The sequence below is a fragment of the Melopsittacus undulatus genome, chromosome Z, assembly GCF_012275295.1.
Source record: "Melopsittacus undulatus isolate bMelUnd1 chromosome Z, bMelUnd1.mat.Z, whole genome shotgun sequence".
Lineage (NCBI taxonomy): Eukaryota > Metazoa > Chordata > Aves > Psittaciformes > Psittaculidae > Melopsittacus > Melopsittacus undulatus.
The window spans coordinates 51,651,526-51,671,493 of NC_047557.1; the positions used below are offsets into that span (position 1 = coordinate 51,651,526).

The following is a 19,968-nucleotide window of genomic DNA, read 5'->3' on the forward strand; positions in this document are numbered from 1 at the left end:
TTGGTCCCTATGACATATTACTCCCACCTCCATGTAGGTAGAAAACAAATTCTGAAAAACATTCTTTGATCTTCCACCCACTGATCTGCTTGAAATTTAAGTTCTGTGCTGCAACTCGAGGGAAGGAGGAGTAGGAATATAATTTATACCATATTTTTAAAAATGAAAAAAAAAAAGGGAAAGAAGAGGAGAAAACATTACTTCTATCAGTTTTAGAATTATTGCTGTATAAATCTTTGGTACTCCTTCCTTCTGTTTATCATCACACTTTTCAAATGGCATTGTAATGTTCTCTCTCTCTCTGACCTAGTTACACTGTTTTCTTTCAAGCAGGAGTGCTAGGTTGCTCCTTAAATGTTATTGGGTTGGGTTTTTTTTTTTTTTCCTTCTTTCCTGTGATGTTAGGTGGAACATTTAATTTCCTTCTTAAGTCATGCTTCTTTGGGTTGTGGAGTATTCGTAAGATCCTGGTACAGACATGGTGCAAACCCAAGCTACCTATTTTCTGCCCTGCTGACAGATGGGCTTTGGCAGGAGTCATAGGGCTTAGGAAGGATTTTGCCTGCTTTTCAGGCAAGACAGCTGAACATAACTCCATAGGTTCATGCATTTTTGAAGAAACTAAATGTCAAAGGTTAGTAAGCCTATTTCCTGGAGCTGCTCCTTCTGTGGTGCAACACTTGCAAGCATAGACAACACCTACATGAAACCTGTGTAGTTCTCAGCGTGGCCTCAATTCTCTCTCCTCCTTTTCTCCCCTTTTCTCCAATCCCCCCCCCCCGCCTCCTTTCCTTTGTGTTGTTATTGTGTTTGCTGTCAGAATCAGAGAGAAGCATTGAAGGGTGTTTGGTTTTGTATGCACATCTCTGGGGGAGTGCTGGGTGGTTGAGGGTTTTATTTCAGTGTTGCTGACTCTTAAGTGTGCCCATTGCAGGGACAGAGAAAGGGGTTGTTTGCAGCTGATCTGAGTGAACTAGGAGGCTTTGTACCAGTGCTTGGTTCACCTCCTGTGGATTTCTGTCATAACTGTGCATATTTTAGGGGCTTTGGTGTTTTTATTGATTTGTCTGAGGTGCTGCTGTAGCTGTAGGTATGTTTGGCAGCTTTAATTTAAAAAAACTTGGTGGTCTGTGTTAGTTCGTACCTAGTGTACGGGTTGCTTAATTTCTGTCAGCTCTGTTGACAGTATAGTTTTCCTAAAAAGAGAAATTCAAGAAACTTTTTCCCTTGGAGACTGTAGTGCTTTGCCAGGAAACACAACAGCTAGTCTGTGACACAGAGCTGCTTTCAGGTATGCTGCAAGGAAAGGAAAATGAGTGATGACATCTCTTCATTTGAAATGCTAATCAGGATTAAGGGGGCAAAATTCTTTGCATCCCTGTTATTTATCAAAGAGCTTGTTTTCATTAAACCTGTGGTCTCTCACCACACTCAGCAGGGCATTTATCTTAGGAATGGTTTCTTTTGGCTCAAGATGAAGCAAGATTCCAGAGAGATACAGTGATACCAAGACTGATATGGTCTTCCACTAGCCAACATAGTTTTGTTACTCTGCTTGCTTTTAGGGGCTTAGTAATGTGAAAAGTCAGTAATAAAGACTTGTATTTATGATCACAAGCTGACTGGTTGTGGATGCGTTTTTAGCTTGCTTCTCAATTAAAGTAGAACATATAGGCTTCAGTTGTCCTCATGGGGACATAGGAGCAATGCTTGTGTTTTCCTGGTGCTGTGAGTTGAGGTGGTCTAAGAGCCCATGCTTACGCAGCTACAGTAGCATAGTTGACATAGGATAGCTTTCTGAGCTGTAGTAATTTGACTGCTTACATTATAAGGATTACTTTCCATATTGTAAGAGAAATCCAGAGTCATCTCCAGGGATTCCTTTGGAGCCTATAGCACAGGTGTGCTATAAGAAAATAAGTGATTCTTTCTCAAGGACATCAACAGATGTTTTTTGTTGGCAAATTCAGATTGGGATAAATCCCAGGATCTCCATAAATGCCTGGTAATAATGCACTGAGGTTGATCGAGCAGCTAGGTGGCTAATTTTGGTTAACCATTTTGAACTCTGAAGTCAATATCTTTTTTCCAGCATACCTGCTGTTACCCTGTTAGGATTCCTTTTGACCTGGCTGCCTATGCATGTAGAAATGAAGGGATTGCTCTAGTACTTCTGCTGTTTACAGGGATGGCAGTTGGAGGCATTTAGTTTTAATCTTGATTGTCAGCTTCCCCTAGTCAGCAGACCACAAAAATCATTATCTTAATATCAGAGGAATGTCAGTTCAATAATGTTACTGTTGCTCAGTTGTTAAGCTCTAATTCTGTAGCCATGGTGTATGAGTAGCTTATTCAGCAGAATTTACCTTCCCCTCCCTGTCCATTTTGGAGAGAAGAAAGAATCAACAGTGAAGGAAGAAGGAAAGCAATCTTATGAAAGATTTAATGTTGTTTATTTAACAAACAGTATTTAATACCAGCATTTAAAATGCTGCTTTTCTGTGCTATACAAATACGTTACTGGCTCTTGAGAGTATATTTTACGTAATTGATGTGTGTGTGTTTATGCATTTTGTTGGCTTTTGTCGCTGGTATTTTTTGTCACTAGGATCAGGCATAAATGATGCTAATGGATTCTTGCGGCTTTGTGTGAGGACATTGGAGCTCTTTAGACACAATAGTGCAGTCCTTGGGCTTGGTCCCTGAAAGCCAGTATTGAATTTCTCTTTGAATTCCATAGCTTTTCTTCTTCTGTTGTTGATTTGCTGAATGACTTAGGAGGACCAAGAAAGGGCTGAGTATGTTTGGCCTTCCAGGGAAACTTACAGGAGGAAGAGGTGGGAAGGAGTTTATTGCACAGTAAATTGGAACAGCTGCCTGTTTCTTCTATGGGTGATGTAGTCTGCCATAGTGCCTGTGACAGGTAAAAAGCTTTTGGGTGACTTTGAAAGGGTGGAATGGAAGGAATAGTAGACACTCTGGTTTTCTTCCTCCTCCACATCTGTTTTGGACCAAAGTTACAAATTCTACTGGTTTGTGGTTTGTTCCTTAGAGGTGCTGGTAGGGAAGGTCCATATACAGGGTCTCCATTCTTTTGGTCACCCCAGTGGTGTCACTGGACTGTTCATACTAAATACTGACCGAATACCTGCGTTCTGCCCCTTTCCCACTACCTCGTTGCTGGCCTCTGATCCAGAGGAAGATCATGTCTTCTTGACACACTGGAGGCTCTCCTGGGTGTGGACAGTTTTGATTTTTGTGGTATTGCACAGTAATTTCAGCCCCTCTATAAAAAAAAATCCCTTCTATCCCTCTATTTATGTTATCAACCCACTTCTCCCTCAGAAATCCCTGTTGCTCAGTTACAGACAGAAATCAGTCCTGTGTGCATGCTGATTTCTAAAATGGTGGGACTTCTCTAACATTGAAGAATGGTCTCTCTCCACAAGATGACAGTCACTATGTACGCAGGCTGCTGACTCTGTCAGGAGTACAAAGTGTATTATCACTTGCAGAGGAAAATCAGGGGCACTGAGGAAATCTGGGCTGAATCCTTGAGCTGAAGACATTTAAGGCTTCAAAAGCATGATCTCATGAGGCTCTCTCTTGAGGAGAGTGTGAGCTGGAAAGAATTTTCAATATACCACTGGAAAAATAAAAAATAAAATTGAACAAGATGCAGCCTGTCACCCAGAGTGTTTTGGACTGCTGCTTGGTTACAGCTGAACCAGACCTGTTCCCTAGTGAATTAAGATTCCTGTCCCGCCTGAGGATCTGCTAACCTTAGTTCAGAAGATGCTAAGTAGAAAACTGCTGCACTTAGGCAGCAGCGATAGTGCTGAGCTGCAGGCAACAGAAATGATGCTGTGATTCAGTCTAGCTTATGTTTAATAATGAAATTGCTCTGAGTAATTCACGTTGGCCTAGCTCTGTGTGTGATATTTAAGGAATATAATTATTTCATATGTTGAGAGTGCTTGGGGAGGTGGTCATATAAATCCAAGAACAAGAATAATCAACTAGGCAGGGGGCTGCAAGGATAGGGAGTGATTTGTGGCCATTTACGTAGTACCTGTCGGGACCTGCTGCTTAGCTCATCTGGAGCTGTTTTCAGTGAAAATTTTCTCTAAGAAGAGGTTTTATTTGAAAAGCTTTTCCACTAACAGAGGATAATTTCAGACAGGTTAAGTAACATAAAACATTTTCTGGAAAGTGGCACAAGTAACTTAAAGCATGTAATTGCTTGTTGCCTGAGAAAAAAGGTCCTCTGATCCTTCAGGTACCCCTTACCAATGACAGGTTTGTGTAAAAAGGCTGGAGCACATCTGGAATTTAATCATAATGTGTGAGATAGGGGTGGGTTTGCTAGACCTGACTGTCATGGAAGTGAAAATGAGCTTTTCTTGTTTGCCAAGTGGGAAGAAGCCTGTACCTCAACCAGGACAGAGGCAGGATCATGGGGAATCAGAAGTTTCTCACATCAGGGACAGTTTTTACATTGATATTTAGGTTCCTTGTTCACTGTTGCACTTAACCATTGTCCTTCAGCATGGTCCACACCTATTGCAGTGTATGGAAGGGATTTGCACCTGTAGCATCCTTGAGAGTAACATGAGAGAAGGGTGACTGCTGACTAAAGGGCTGCTGCATACTGGGTACGCAGCAGTTTCTTTTCTGAACAGAAATGCAGCAAGGACCATAAATGGCTGTCTAGCCACTTGCCCACTAAGGATGTAAATCCCTGATTGCAAGAGGCTGAGAAGATATAACCAGGGGAAAAGCCCACTCAATTCATCTACTTCTTACCTGCTTCTGGGTGCTGTTGTGTGCAGAGTGAGCAGACTCTTGCTCTTCGTTAGCATGGCTTGGCTGGCACTGGATGGGACTTGAGTGTGAGTGGAGCCCTGCCCCCCACCTTTTGTCTGCCAAATGTGTTTCAGTGCAGGATGTTTTTGGCATGCCAGGGCAGTGACCCCTTGTCCCTGGCTGCATGCGCAGACTTGCAGCTCCCTGTACCTTGTGGTGGGGTGGGATGAGAGGCTCTTGTGTCCTCCCAGGCTAGTCTATTGCGTTAGTGGCACACAGTCACAGAACCGTTAGGGTTGGAAGGGACCTCTGGAGATCATCCAGTCCAATCCCCTGCCAAGGCAGGGCCACCACAAGCAGGTTACACAGGAGCGTCCAGACAGGTTTTCAGTGTCTCCAGAGAAGGAGACTCCATGACCCCCCCTGCGCAGCCTGTTCCCATGCTCTGACACCCTCAGTGTAAAGAAGTTCTTCCTCATGTTGGGGTGAAACTTCTTGTGTTTTATTTTATGGCCATTGCTTTGTGTCCAGTCCTTGGGCACCACTGGAAAGAGTCTGGCACCATCCTCCTGGTACCCATCTTTGAAATATTTTATACACTAATGAGGTCCCCTGTTAGTCTTTTCTTCTCTAGACTAAACAGGCTCAACTCCTGCAATTGCTCCTCAGAAGAGATGCTCCAGTCTCCTAATCATCTTTGTAGCCCTCTGTTGTACCCTCTCCAGTAGCTTCTTGTCTTTCCTGTACTAAGGAGCCCAGCACTGGACAGAGTACTCCAGATGTGACCTCAGTAAAGTCAAGTGAAGGGGAGGATCACCTCCCTTGACATGCTAGCCACACTCCTCCTGATGGACCACAGGATACTATTGTCCCTCCTGGCCATAAGGGCACACTGCTGGCTCATAGTCAATTTAGGCTTGGGGCAGGTCTGAACCTGATGCTAACCTGCTGTTAGTTCCACCTCCTCATGCTTCCTCTGCACAAGTTGTTTTTCCTTTTCTGAGTTCAGAGTGATATCCACATCACACAGTGCTGCCTTGGTGCTTGCAGGAGCTGCTCCACCTGCCCTGGTGTGCAGCAGCTGCCACAACCCCATATGGAGCAGAGCAGAGATCTCTCTCTCTCTCATCGGATGAGGTTGCCATGGCAATGCACAGTCTGCTGTGCTCTGGGTCTCCAGGAGCCAGAAATGATGGTGCTTTTGCAACACTGGGGTAAACGCCTCTCTTCTCCCTTACAGAGCGCATCCATCCTGGCAAGAGCACTGGCTGCTATTGACATTGGCCTCCTCACCCCTTGCACGGGAAAGAGTGGCTCCAGGTGTTCTTGATGCAGGGTGTGCAGGGGCCATGGCAGTGGCCCTCCCATCATTGTGTGGCATGGGTTTCCTGCAGTGGAGGAAGAGGGTGCTGCTTGGAAGCTCGGTGGAGGCCGCCACTGCAGCATACAGTTTGCTCATGGAGCTACAGCTGTCTGGATGCTGAGGAAGGAGATGGGTTCCCAGCTGCTTGCTCACAGCTCTACCCTTGTTTTCCACTGATCACCTTGGGAAAGTCAACTGTTTTCTCCTATGCCCCTTGTATAGCATGAGAGTGATCTCGCTGTCCCTTATCCCCAGGAAAGGCACCCTAAGGACTCTGGCTAATGAGTGCATGGAGGTTTGCTTGGTCATCTCTCTGGGGCTTGCCAGAACTTTGTTATGGTGCTGTGGGTTTTCATTTGGTTCTCCAGTGCACTGGGAATCCATCCATATTTCTCACACTCAGAAGCCTGTAGCTGGCAGGTGATTGAAGACTCTTTTTACAGTGTCCTTTGTTATTCCAGGCAGTAATGAGCATGGCAGGCTGATGCAGGCAGGGAAGTGTGGCCATGTGAACTGAAAATGAATCTCTTGCTTGATCTGCTGGCATTTGTTCCAGCATCTTTCTCTCCACCTCTCTCTCTGTCACTGTTGGTGTGTGTATGAAGGGGGAGTTGATGCTGCTGGAGAGGGGAGTGGAGCAGGGGAGGAGTTTTTGTCAGCCTCTTCTTTTTTCTTTTTCTCTTTCCCCCCTCTCTCCCCCCCTCAACCATCCAGTGACGTGAGCAATGCCTGGAACAATCAGGCTGGCTCCAAAGAGTGTGCCTGAAGATGCTGGAGGAAACAGCCTAGTGCGTTTTAAGCAAACACTGATTGCTTGAGCCTGGGCTCTCCAGACGTAACCTTTTCTAGTTCCTCTGCAGGGGATTGGGAAGTGCCATTAGCATTTCTTCTTCCCATCCCATACATTCACTTTTGGAAATGATTGGAGTTAACAGTGTTCAGAGCACCAGCAAAGTCCGGGTGAGAGCCACAGGTTCGGTGAAATACTCCCGAGAAGAATCTCTCTGGCGGCAGTCCCATCGGTCAAAGTCTATGAAAATCTCCAACTCCTCTGAGTTTTCTACTAAGGAAAGCAAGGTAAATAACTAAATATTCATAGTGTTTCCCTTGGTTGCGAGTGGATGTGGCAGTGTTGAAAAGGTTATGCTCTGCAGGAACTAGGGGCTCTGAATGATCTGCAGTGATCACAGAATTGCTGTCAGGTCAGAGAAAAAATCTCTGGGTTTGAGGGGAGACTTGAAGGTGAAAAAGATCTGGTGTGTGATAGTGATCAGTTCTTGGAGGAATGCTCTGTCACCGAGCTTGGTGCAATAGTAAAGAGTGAAAACTTGCTAGGGAGAATACTAATAGGGTCTCTGCTCTCGGAAAAGCTGCTGGAGTTGGCAGTTGATGTCCTTGAGATAATCTGTTTAATGGGAATGCTCTTCTGCAGAAAAATAGTTTTTGCTCCTTCTCTACAGCTCTGTGGTTCAGTAGGTGTGGGTGCTAGGTAAAAATATCATCTCTCTTGCATGCATGATTAAATATTGCCATCAAGTGTTTATTAAGAAGGCATCACTTGTGTGTTTATAGGAATACGTTAGTATATTGTAGTGGTTGGTAGCACAGGCTGTGTCCAGCTGGTACAGTGCCTGTGTGCAGCATCTCCTTGCCCATCCCTAGGCAAGCAACCCCCACTCCATGCAGTATCTCTTCTTTCCTCATTCCTCGCTCCCGCTCAATAACTGAGAGGCACCCGGGAACCCCTGGCAAGAGCTTTAATAGCTGTCTGCCTCCCAAAGGTGCTCCGTATCTCCAAGGGCTGGATGAACTTTATGCAGTGACTGAATATGCCTCTTAATTTCATTCCTGCTGCAAATTGATTCTGCCTTGGGAATAGAAGATATATTTGCACCATTTGCAGAGGTGTGTTGAATGAGGCTGAAATATTTCAGAGCATCAGCCAAAGGCATTTAACCATGTCTTGTGTCCGTATGTGTGCAAACAAACAGACACATGCGTGTATCTTCCTGTACTGTCCCTTTCTTAAATCTCCCATCTGTCCTGAGGGAAACCTCCTCTGCTACAATGAAAAGAACCCAATTTTACCCAGTAGTTCAGTAGCAGATCACTCTCTGCTGGTTTACAGGTTGTATGGTTATTTCAGAGCCTCAGCTGCAAAGCTGTAATCACAGAGTGATGCATATAAAATAAATGAAGTATTCTATTCACTACAATTTCAGGAACCTCTTTTTTGAGGGTCTTATAGACCATAACTAAGAAATAGTGTGCTGCTAAGGCTGTGGGGGAGAAATAGCATGGCCATCGTTCTCAGGCTGTTGTTGATGCAGTATCTGCTACTTCAGCAAATGCCAAAGTAAAGGCTGCATCTTGCAGACGCTCTGGGACCTCGCTCTTGTGATCACTTTCATATTAGGCATGGAAGTAACTGCATGGTCTTCAGTGGGAGGATTTATGTACAAAAATCTTTGCATGTGGTGGAAATTTGGGGTTTTTGACATTGGGTAAATCACATTATCTCTGTACCTCTGTTCTCTCTCCCAGGCTTTGTGTCCACTGTCTATGCATGGTGTAATGACCCCAGGGCAGGGATGGTGTCTAACACAGTTAGTTAGCTACTGCAGTAGTGAATGCTTTATGTTATCCATGTGTGGGATGTGTATTTCTGCCTCCTGAGTGCTGTGTGAGATACCCACTTCTCCTGCCTAGCTCCGTAAGTTGGGGAGCATTCTGCAGCTTTGGGTTTTAGTGCTGTTTTCTTATTTCATACAGAAGTACTTGTATCTGTGTAGCATCTAAGACCTGTAGAAGCTGTGTTACAGAGGGCTGAGAAGATTCCCGCATGCCCATCAGTGATGCCTGCCCAACTGACAAGATGACAAGCAGCTCTACCACTGATTGGTCTTGTGATTTTGGGCAGTCCTGTTCTTTCCATATGTCTGTTCCCCCTTGTGTTCTTTGTCTGCACATCTATTTTGCTAAGATGTCACTGATTTAGAGAACTGATTTATATTTGAGCTTTAACTCTTCTGTACTGATGTGTTGGTGGAAAAGACATGGAAGTTGCCAATGTGCAGCATGGAAAAGGAGGTCTTTTTTGTAATGTAAGTCTGTGCGTCTGTGCTTTTACATCACCTCTCATGAGATTTTTTTAGTTCTAGGCTGGGCTTTCTGGGCAGTGGCACCATGTAGATCCCCCAGTCTCAAGTAGGGCGTGATTTGTAGACTTGCCCTCTTCCATATTTTTTGTCAGTGTGTTTCCCACTTTGTGTTTGGACTGCCTTGTATTTTATCTGCTTCCCATACAAAGTAATTATGATGCTCAAGATCTGTTTCCGTGACTGATTCAGCTGACTAAGGACAGGAGACAGATTTAACCCATTTGTGCCTCAGAAACATACTTATCTGATACTTTGCACCTGTGTGACTCAGCCTATTTTGCTGAGCTAGAGAGTATTAAATGCTGTCATGCTCTAGACAGTGTGAACAAAGCACCAACATGGTGCCTGCATATGAGGTCTGTCTGCTGCTAGTGTCAAAGAAGCTAGGTAGCCCAGGGACCTACCATCTGCTTGAAAAACATCAGGTAGTGCTTCTGTGCACACATATATACATACACACACGCACCTATGTATACAGGCTCTGCGACCTGATGCATCCCAGGAGTGTATTATCAGTAGGTACCACAGCCTCACACCAGCAAGAGAACCTGCGAAAAGGATGCCGTGTATTGATGTACCGTTGTTCTCTGGTTGCATGCAAGGTGAGTCAGAGGACCTTAGGATCGTCTGTGTGACCCAGTGTGCTCAGCAGTCTCTCCCTTGGACAGGCTGTTTTTCCACAACCATGGTCAGAATTGCAGAGTGCCTATGTCTGTCCTGCCTGCAAATGCACGGGGCCAATAAAACAGTTTCTGAAATAGGCTGTGTAGGTGCTCCACTATTGAGAAACACTTCCCTAGGTTTTCCTCTGTTCACCCATAATAATGCAGCATGCTGCCTTTACCAATAACACTGATGAAACACTCCAGCAAGTACAGAACAAATCTTTTCTAGCAGCCCCCATGTATCATTTTTACCGAGGACGCATTTCTTCTGTAGCATTAATTTCCTGGCTCTCAGGAGCCCCAGCTAACCATCCTTTTCTCTTTTATGATGATATATCTGGCACAATCTTTCCTTCCTTTTTTTTTTTTTTTTCTTTCTCCCCCTCCTCCTCCTTCTCCATACAAACCAGATTTTTAACAGAGGAGTTTCTCTTAGAAATGTTCTCCTCCAGTTGGTGACGCACTTGAAATTCCCTGGGTGAAATGATCTCCTTTCCTTCCCCCTAAAACATTCCTATCAACCCTATCTCCACCCACACCAAAACAACATTCATCAGTTCCATATGCTGCTGAACAGCTCTGTGCTGTTTTATGAATAATGTATGCTGGCTTGTTAGAAGAACGTTTGTTGTACAAACCAGTGGAATTTGAAATTGGGAGCGATACCGGCAGACATGCCGTGATGTGCACTAACCCATGGGCTTCTCAGGGTACTACTCCAACATCCTTGGTGCATTGTCATCAGAAGGGGGAAAATGCACAAGACACTGGGTATGTGAGCTTTGAGCCTGGCAAGGAGCTACAGGCACTCAGTGATCAGAGCCTTTATCCTTGCCTCACCAGGTGTTACAGATCTGTGCACAAGGACAGGAGAATATTTCAAGATTGGTATTTTGAGGGAGGGTGGCAAACGGGAGGTGGTGAAGTAGTGTAGATCTGCAACAGTTCCTTGAGAAGATCAGCCTTCAGGTAATCACTGAAACATCAAACCGGGAGTGGTATATGGTGATATGTTGCACCTCATCCAAACCTGGCAGAAGGCAGTGATAGAGAGAGATACACCCTTGTACAAAGGATGGACACCTTAGCACCTATCAGGTCTGCATACAGACGCCTGTGGTGTCTGGTATCTGTTGCTTCTGTAACCAGTTTTATTTTTATAGAGTTCTGCTACTTCTGTAAATAAACCACGTATGGTGGGAGCTGGGTTGTGGTGCCTGGCTGACAACTGTGATCCCAGCACAGAGCCAATGGACTGCTGTGAGCAACTGGGGGAGACGCTGAACTTCTGACTGAGCACACCTTTGCACAGGGCTGTGAGTGGGGCTTCCTCGGCTGGGATCAACCGTGCCATTACCAGCTGGAGGAAAAGAAGAAATGTCTCCAGGCAAGGCTTTTCTCACAGTGGCTGCAGGGGATGGTAGCTTAGGTCAGAGAGCACAAGCACATCCCTGTCCCATGGTCAGGTGGCCATTCCCCCAACAACAACTTTAACAAGGGAGATGTAGGTTAGAAATAAGGAAGCAATTCTCTACTGCAAGAGTAGTGAGGCAGTGGAACAGGCTGCCCAAGGAAGCTGTGGATGCCCCATCCCTGGCAATGTTCAAGGCCAGGTAGGATGAGGCTTTGAGCAACCTGGTCAAGTGAGGTATCCCTGGCCATGGCAGGGGGGCTGGAACTAGATGAGGTTTAAGGTCCCTTCCAACCCAGACTGTCCTATGATTCTATGAAACCAGGATAGGACTGGGTGTGAGCTGAAAGCCTGGGAAACACAAGCTGGAGAAGACAGTCTGCATCATCCCAACAAGTTCATTCTCTGAACTTGTTTTTGGTTTTGCCCATTTAGCTACTCACACTCAGGCACTTCTGGCTCCTATTTTGTGCCCAAAGCACATATAAGAAATACCTGTGGTGTACTCCTTCCTCTCTTGGCAGGCTTTCCTGGGTGGGCTAGTGTGTACAGAAAGTCAGTATTGTGCTTTAAGAGCCAGCCTTGTGACTTACTGAGATGTATGTCTGGGTAAAATCATTCTGGCTTTGTCACTGTAAGTATACCTGGTTGTGCCTTTTTGTTCACGGCTTCTGCATGCAGAGGCTGACTCACAGCATGGCCAGCAGTCAGCAGGTGCCAAGAGCTGCCTGTATAAATGGGTCCAGTGGTTCCTGCATGTGACAAGGTTTTGAGGGAGGTGAGGATGGCGAGTGACCTTTTTCTCTTGCCAGCTTTGTAAAATGGACAGGAGTTTTCAAAGCACTCCCTGCATAGCTTTGCTTCTCTTTCCAGTTGGAATAAAACTATCAACTGGTGAAAGCTTGTGGAAATCTGGATTTTTGGTTGACCTACCTACTTATCAAAGGGAAAATGAAGATAGAATTCAGCAGTTTCTCACAGAGTTGCACCCTTCCATTTAAAAAAAGAAAGAAAAAAAGAAAAAAAGTGTAGATTTCTTAGTTTCTTTCCTAGTTTGTGAACAAATGCAAACAAGCCCCACAAACACATAATAAATCCTGGTTTGTTTTTTGTTTGTTTGTTTGTTTGTTTTTTAACACTGCTGTGTGCAGGGGTCAAATCTGAGGATGTTCCCTGTTGTTTCGTTTTATACAGCAGTTAATTTCTTTTATTCTTATTTCAAAACCGCATTAGTTTCTCCAGGGAGCTTAGAGCAGTGCTGAGCTTCAGGTGTGGTGGACCCAGAGGTCAGCAATTCTCAGAGAGGGGAAAGCTGTAAGGAATAGGTTTTTGTGGTCTTGGTAATTGAACTTAAGGGTTGAAGCAGTGAAGTCAGACACTGCTGAGTAGTTGGTAGCTGGGGATTTGGATCCTGCCTACAGCAGCCTTCGGAGCCAAAAGAGATAGAAAATCTCTCCTCTTTCCAAGTGGTATCAGTATTGCTTGGAAGATGAGACTCATGCAGTATTTGTTCTGGTATTCCCTGTTGTGGTCCAGCTTCCAGTTTTCTAGCTTAGACAGCAAATTTGCCAAGCACTTGCCATGTTAGCCAGTAAGCTGTGATTGTTGTCAAAGTGTAAGAGTACTTTAAAGTAGAGCTTCCCCCCTGCTTCCAGGTCGCAGAGAGAAAATGTGAGTTAATAAAATATGTCCTTGAAGCTGGTTAAGTATAGTGAAAGTCATGTCCCCACCATAATTTCTGATCAGCTTTGTTGCAATCTAGTGAAGCATTTAAGTGCTTGCCTCCAAGTTTGTTTGATTTAATCATACTCTGGAGAAATGGCTGCTGAAAAGAGCTGCTGTCTGAATGCTGCCTTGGGAAACAGCTATGAATTAAATGACAGAGCAGGTGCTGTACATATCTGCCACTGGTTGCAAAACATGGGAGGAGGAAAATTTTCTTCCCCAGATCATGCAAGAGCCCGGTAGACACCAGGAAAATGTTAAAGCATAAATTGGTTTGGAGAAAGAACGTAAAGCAGCTCTTACAGGCGGTGAGTGTGCAGCCTGGCAGCAGTCTCGGATGGAGAGCTGGGTTGGGGTGCAGGCACAAGAGCTCATATATCTCTATCCCTTGAGAGGTCTACTCACTGAGGTCTCACTGGACACACTGTAGACACACCAAACATGCCCTGTACACAGTTTCCTGGGCTGTGGGTACTGTCTAGGGTTTTCTTTCATTTCTGTAAATAGGAGAGACTTTCTCAGAGGCTATATTTGGTGTTCTATGGGAGATACTGTGTCCTTCATCAGATATATGCCAGATGACTGGGTTGGTGTCCTCCCTAAAGGAGGAAGATAGAGTCTGGCTCATTAGTAAAGATCAGGACAAGTACGTGTCACTTGCCTCAAGGCAAAAGCCTGGAGCATTTGTTCTTCATGAGCCAATCTGGAGTGCTGCTTATTTGTGTCCTGATCTTTGGCCGTAATGATCCCCAGGGACTTCCTTAGCAAAATCAGGTAAAAATCAGTACTTCCCAGGGCAGGTGTTCATTTTCAGAGGTTGTGACCCAGTCTTGTAGGTATTTGGGCCAGAGAGCAGCAAAAGGTGTTTCTGGTACCCCAGGCCAGGTTTTTGCTACATCTCAGAAGCTCATCCAACCAGCTGGCAAGAAAAATGCTACTTCTGAAAAAATGAGAAGGCAACTGGGAAAAAAAATGCAGCCTCTTTGCCTTATATTTGGAAATAGTTTTCTGGCTCAAAATGTAAGAGAATATTTTAATCATAGTAGGAAGAAAAGAACAAGTCAAAGAATAAGATCAGGGCTCTGGCCAAATCATTATAAATATAGTGGCTTCTAGTAGAAAATATTGAGTGACCCTAGGGAATCAGTGTTAGCATCACTTTGTGTGGAAAAATGGAGTTAAGTCTAATTCTCCTAGGCTGCTGGCTGCATGGTAGGAGAAATATTAGCCCTTTCCTTTGCTCTCTTCTTGCAGGTTGGTCTTAAAATCTCTTGATAGCTGTCACCTGAAAATTAAAGTGAAGTGCCTACAAACTGTCAACAATGCCCTTTCCTTCACCTTCAGCTGTTTGCATTTGGATCCGAGCTTCTTATACAAGTTTAGAGAAGATAGGATATATAGAAACAGTGAAAACTCTAGAGTTGGAAATATTTTATCATACTGCTATGAATAGTGCAGCAAAGCCCTTGTTAGCGCTTAAGAGACCTCTCTTGTAGGTCAGTATAAGTAGGATGTGGGATAATTCCTCCCATTGGTCATATCTGTTCTGTTACTCTGAGAAACCTACTTTTATGGTACACTCTGACTAAAAGTTGCTGCATGTGTAGCATGAGCGTGAGGCAAGTTGTACCAGTATGTTTGACCTGCTTGTGTATGTTCAATCGAGACAGATTTTCACAGAACTGAGTATTAAGGATCGTCAGATAGCTTGTGCAAGATTCAGATAGGAGCCAGTGGATCACAGGATGAACAGTGGGATATGTTCATGGGATTCTCATTGCAAGTTCAGCTGTGGCATATGCACAAGACTAGTTTCAGCTCCTCAGTTTTCCAAATTATTTTTGTTTTGGGTCAGAGTTAAGGCTATTTAAATGTTAATGTTGCTGTTGAACATGTCATAGCTATTATAGTATGTGATTTTCAGGCTTGTTCATACTTGATGTGCTACTTTTTGGTAATCACGTGCACCAACAGTTCTTCTACATGTTAACATATTTTGAGGCTGTGTAGGAGTTATGTGCCAGAGGGAGTAAATCTAGCTATGTATATAAGGTAAATTACAAATGTGGATTATAAGTGTGAGAATCAGGGACATTCCATACCAAAATACTTCACTTGAGTCGAGTGGCCTATTTGAAGAACTCCATTAGGTTGTAGTAATAGCAGGCATTTACCCACCCTATGCATCAACTCCTGGAGAGCTGAAATAAGGCACACTTATCCAAGTGATGTACCTACTTCCTCTCAAAGAAATCCGTGCCAACTGTCTGATATCCACCCAGGCTTAAGTCAGCTTCCAGACACTTTTCTTTGCAGGCTGGTATCAACAGCAGAATTGTGACCTTTGGTGTCAGGACCTGCTGGCATATTTCCCATGAATTAAAAATGTAATGATGTTAGCAGGCAGCAGTCCAAGACATTGATCTTTAAGCACAAAAGCTGCTTATTGTTCATTTTGTTTTGCACTCAGAAATTGAATATGTTTCTGTCCGGGTGCATGACTGGGAAAGCATTCAGGTGTCTGTGAGGCTCAGGGACTTCAAATAGCTATTCTGGCATAGTTTTACAGGTAAGCCCATAGGGTGAAATTTTTGCTCAATCAAAGTCAGTGACAAAAAAATCTCACTATCAGGAGTTAATTGGACCTTGAATTTCAAGGCTGTGGACTTGTGCCTTTTGCAAACTTAACACAGTTATTTAAAAAAAACCCCACAAAACTGCAAAACCTGCTTGAGAAAATAAGTGTAATCTCAAACTCTGCACTCTGATGTTTTTTTCCTTAGATGAGATTTGTGTTACCATGAGCAGTTGTAGTACTTCCTTGGCGAGAGACAACTCACTTGCTGGTATTAGGTAATTTTCATCAGGATATTAATGTATGTGTAGCAGGGGTCAAACAATAATTCCATCTCATTTATCTCTTTGCAGGCCCTCTACAATTCAATCAAGAATGAGAAGCTGGAATGGGCAGTGTAAGTATACCACATACAAATTAGGAGTTTAAAAATAGTGCCTCTGTGGTAATCTCTCTATACGCCCTGTGTCACCATTTGAGTGGGCTCCAAAGCCCATAGAAGACAGCCAGTGTATGTAATGAGTTTGCTTTTCTGTTAATGAAAGACCTGGCAATACTCCTCATCTGTTTCTCCAGTGAGTGGAGTTGTTAATGATAGGAGCCAACTGCATTTGTATGGAAAGAGGACATTTCGTTTAGAAGGAAACTTCAGCCTGAAAAGAGAGAAATTAAATCCTCCATTGTTCAATGACCGCATAAATAAAACAGAAGTTGACTTCTCCCTTTATCTTTTGGAACATTGTGTCAGAACCACTGAATAGAAACACATGCCTTGGATTGAGTTTCCTGCTATTGGTTTATTGTCTTGGTTTGTCTCCTGATTAACTATGGATAACTTGACAACAACCTAATATGGAAGATGATAAATTGGACAAAGTGATATCCCCCTGTCCATAGGCTTTTGACAGCCGAACACTTGTTAACTACGGAAATACCGCAGACAAGAGAGAGCTTCAGTTTCTGGTTGTGTTAAATTGTCATTTCTCTGTGCTTAGGTTTCATGAGGTCTAAGCATTCCAGCAAAGAGCAGAAGGGTCTATTTTAGTTTTTGCTGCTTGCAGAACAGTGGAATTGGGAGTAAAATAAAAAAAAAATATTTCTTTTATCTATTTTGGCTGTACAAGATGTTTACCTGAGTGGATTTGCATATCTGAAATCTCACCTTCTTGAGAACAATATATGTGTGGGATGCATACGCCTGTGTCTTTTGTGCTAGAAGTTCTAATAGCTGCCATAGGTTTTGCAGGCTCATTGGCTTCTGATCTTGCTTTTTTTAAGTTCATCATCTGCAAATGAGCTTCTTGTCAGGGCCAGGTGTGCAGCCTCACTTAACAAGGGCTACTGAGCCCAACTGGGATTGCAACCTCTGTTCATAAGTGTGTTAGATAATGTCAGAGTAGTGAGGAAGATGTTCTGCTAAGGGGAATCACCAAGAAGTGCCATTTCTGATGAGCTTTATAAGAAATCTGGTTGGAGACATTTTCTCAGCCTGTGTCTTGGACCGGGAATACACTGTATGAATCTCACATGTCACAACACCGGAGCTGTTAGCAAGACTCTCTCAGGTACTTTGGTCCCAGCAGAATCCATTATGTGACTTTCTCAATGTCAGAATTTTCCTCCTCTTGCCAAGAGAGCATACTGTGCCTAATACACTTGGGCAGCCTCCAGGTGGGAACTGGCTTGTGCCTGGCTTTCCTCCGTAAGCTTCAGTCAAGGTGATTTATGAGATAGTTTTCTTCTGTATAGATAGTAACTGCTTTACATTTACATAGTCCAGTCCATGTCCCTTGCTAATGAATTTTTTTGGGGAGAAATCAAAAGCAGGCTGGAAGAGAGATATCAGACTCATTCTTAAATAAGGCCTTGGGATGTGGGTGTAAAGCCACCTTCTCCCAGCAGAGAGCTCAAAGGAGCTAATTGTCTGTTCCAATTCAAAACTCAGACAAATACCTCAGACTGACGGGAAAATTGCTTCACATGCAGAGAAACAAAGCTCATTCTGGGCATAGTCAAAAACTTTGTGCCTTTACCTTTAGGGCTGAGAGTGCTGGCTAGAAGAGGGCAGCATCTTTCACATCTCCTCACTTTCTGCATCTCATTCGTAGAGATGTGTGGTTGGTGTAAAGTAATCACCCCAAGAAGCCTCTGACTGCCTTGAGCTAAAGAGAGGAGGCACATGACTCTCTTGCTCTGCTGTTGTGATTTTCAGAGAAAGGCAGATAGGAAGGTTTTGCAGTGATGGGACTAGGGAAGATTCTCTTTCCTTTCCAAAGAGTATTGCTTTTCTTCCCTGGTACGGGGGAAGAAGTGGGAGCTAAGGCAAAGGTGGAAACAGGGCTCCCTTGTGATGCTGGCATGTTGAAGTAATGCCTTTCCACCAGCCAGAATCCCTTTGAGGATCTAAGACTTTCTCTTATGAGCTAATCAGCAGTTTAAGAGCTGTTCTGGCAGTACATTCTTTGGTAGATTAATAAGTCCATGGGCAGGGGAGGATAACAGCAATATATAACATGGGGGAAGACTGCTGCATGATCCTTATCTTGCTAGTTGTAAGCTAGGTGTGTCATCATCCTAAACAGTTTGCCATCCATTTCCAGTAGAATTACAGTCTGATCCAAAGCCCACGGAAAGAAAAGGCTACCATTGACTCCAATTTTGTAGTCAAGAGAAGTGACACCTTAATCAGCGGATGTGCTCTAGAGACTTTCAGTAGGAGTATTCATTTATCCTTTATCATCAGGGAAGCACAATTACAGCTTTGGAAGACAGAATTGCATTACACTACTTTTTCTGCAGTAGTTCCAGGCTTGAAGTTTTTCAAAAGGTTAAAAGCATATCACATACAATGGTCTAAAATAAAGAGATCTGGCCTGGAATTTATTCTGAACTGGTGAATCTGTGGTCCTGAAAGCGCACTCCTTCTTTGTACTGCACCCCCCAAATGTTTTGGTTGCTTTTCACAATAGAACTGCCATAAAACATTCTGCCATTTACTTGGCTTGCCATTTACTTTGTTTGCTGTTTCCTCTTGCCTTCCTTGTTCAGTGTCCTGGGAGAAAAAAGTATTATGGGAAAACTAACCATCAGAAATACAATTATTTTGTCATTGTCCTGTTACATGCTTCCTCTCTGCTTAGTGAAGCACTAGGTGGTGATTGGATCTCACTGAAGTCATTGGCAGAAGTTCCTGTTGACTGCAGTGAAACCACATACTTTTTCATCCAGTTAGTCCATGCATCCTATTTTCAGAGTGCTGAGATTACTGGAACCACTCCAGGAGTGCATGTAGCCCCAGTAATTGTGTCTCGATTTCTCATGCTGCCTGAATTTCCCTGAGGGATTTGATACTTCCATGAGATTTTTTCATGCTCTTGTTCTTCAACCCTGACATCACTCATAAGATGGAATGAATTCAAGATTCTGTGAACATGAATGGCAAGATTAAGAGTTGGGTTTGTTTAGCTGGAAAAGGGAGCACTGAGGAGAGGGACCTGCGTGTATGTATTTCAGTGTGTAAAGGCTGTCACAGAGAAGAAAGGTGTGAATTATTCTTCGTGCCCATTGTGGGTGGGTTTAAATTTGAAGCAAGGGAAGCTTGGATTCAACTCTAAAAGAAGCTTTCTAGCAATAAGCCTTTTAAACCAGGGCATAGGTTTGCCTGGACAAGCTATGGAAGTGCTTTTGTTGAAGGATTTTGTGAGCTGTTTATTCTGTCCAGAATGGGTCAGGAAGAGTGGATCCAGCTTCAGAGGCAAAGAGGCGGATTAGCTGACTTCTTGAGATCCCTTCAGTCCTATTGTCTATAATATTGTGGCCCAGGTTTTCTAGAAGTTTCACATCCTTTTGCACCCATCATCATCTTTAAGCTGAAGAATAAAAAGTAATTTGGCTTCAGAGGTGCCAGAACTAAATATGTTTTGTTTGCAGATGTCTACATGGAAATGTGGTGGTGAACATTATTGTTCTCCATTGTTTGTAATACTGTGTTTACTTCCTGATGAAGGTGATAGGAATAATAAAATCATCATCTTAAAATAGGCTTAGTGGTGATCTAGAATTACCATATGAAATCCCAAAGTGCAGTGGTATTCTGAAAGCTTTCTCTCAGCAGGACAGTATAGCTTTTAGGAGGATCACTTGGGTTTTGACTAGTGGGTGATAGTTTTCTTTCCAGAGAGGTTTAGACATGGATATGTTGTATTCTTTTTGTTTGTCTGGATTGCACTGAAAAATAATCTGCTTCTAGCCAAACCAAAATA

General features: G+C 43.7%; 1 protein-coding gene across 1 annotated transcript in view; it reads left to right on the plus strand.

Annotated features, from left to right (window-relative positions):
• Positions 1 to 19,968, plus strand: part of LOC101878994 (PH and SEC7 domain-containing protein 3) — a 101,818-nt gene that overhangs the window by 59,527 nt on the left and 22,323 nt on the right. The window contains exon 10 of the mRNA XM_034073223.1: positions 16,060 to 16,103. Coding sequence (XP_033929114.1) covers positions 16,060 to 16,103 — 44 coding nt within the window. The remainder of the gene's footprint in view (positions 1 to 16,059; positions 16,104 to 19,968) is intronic.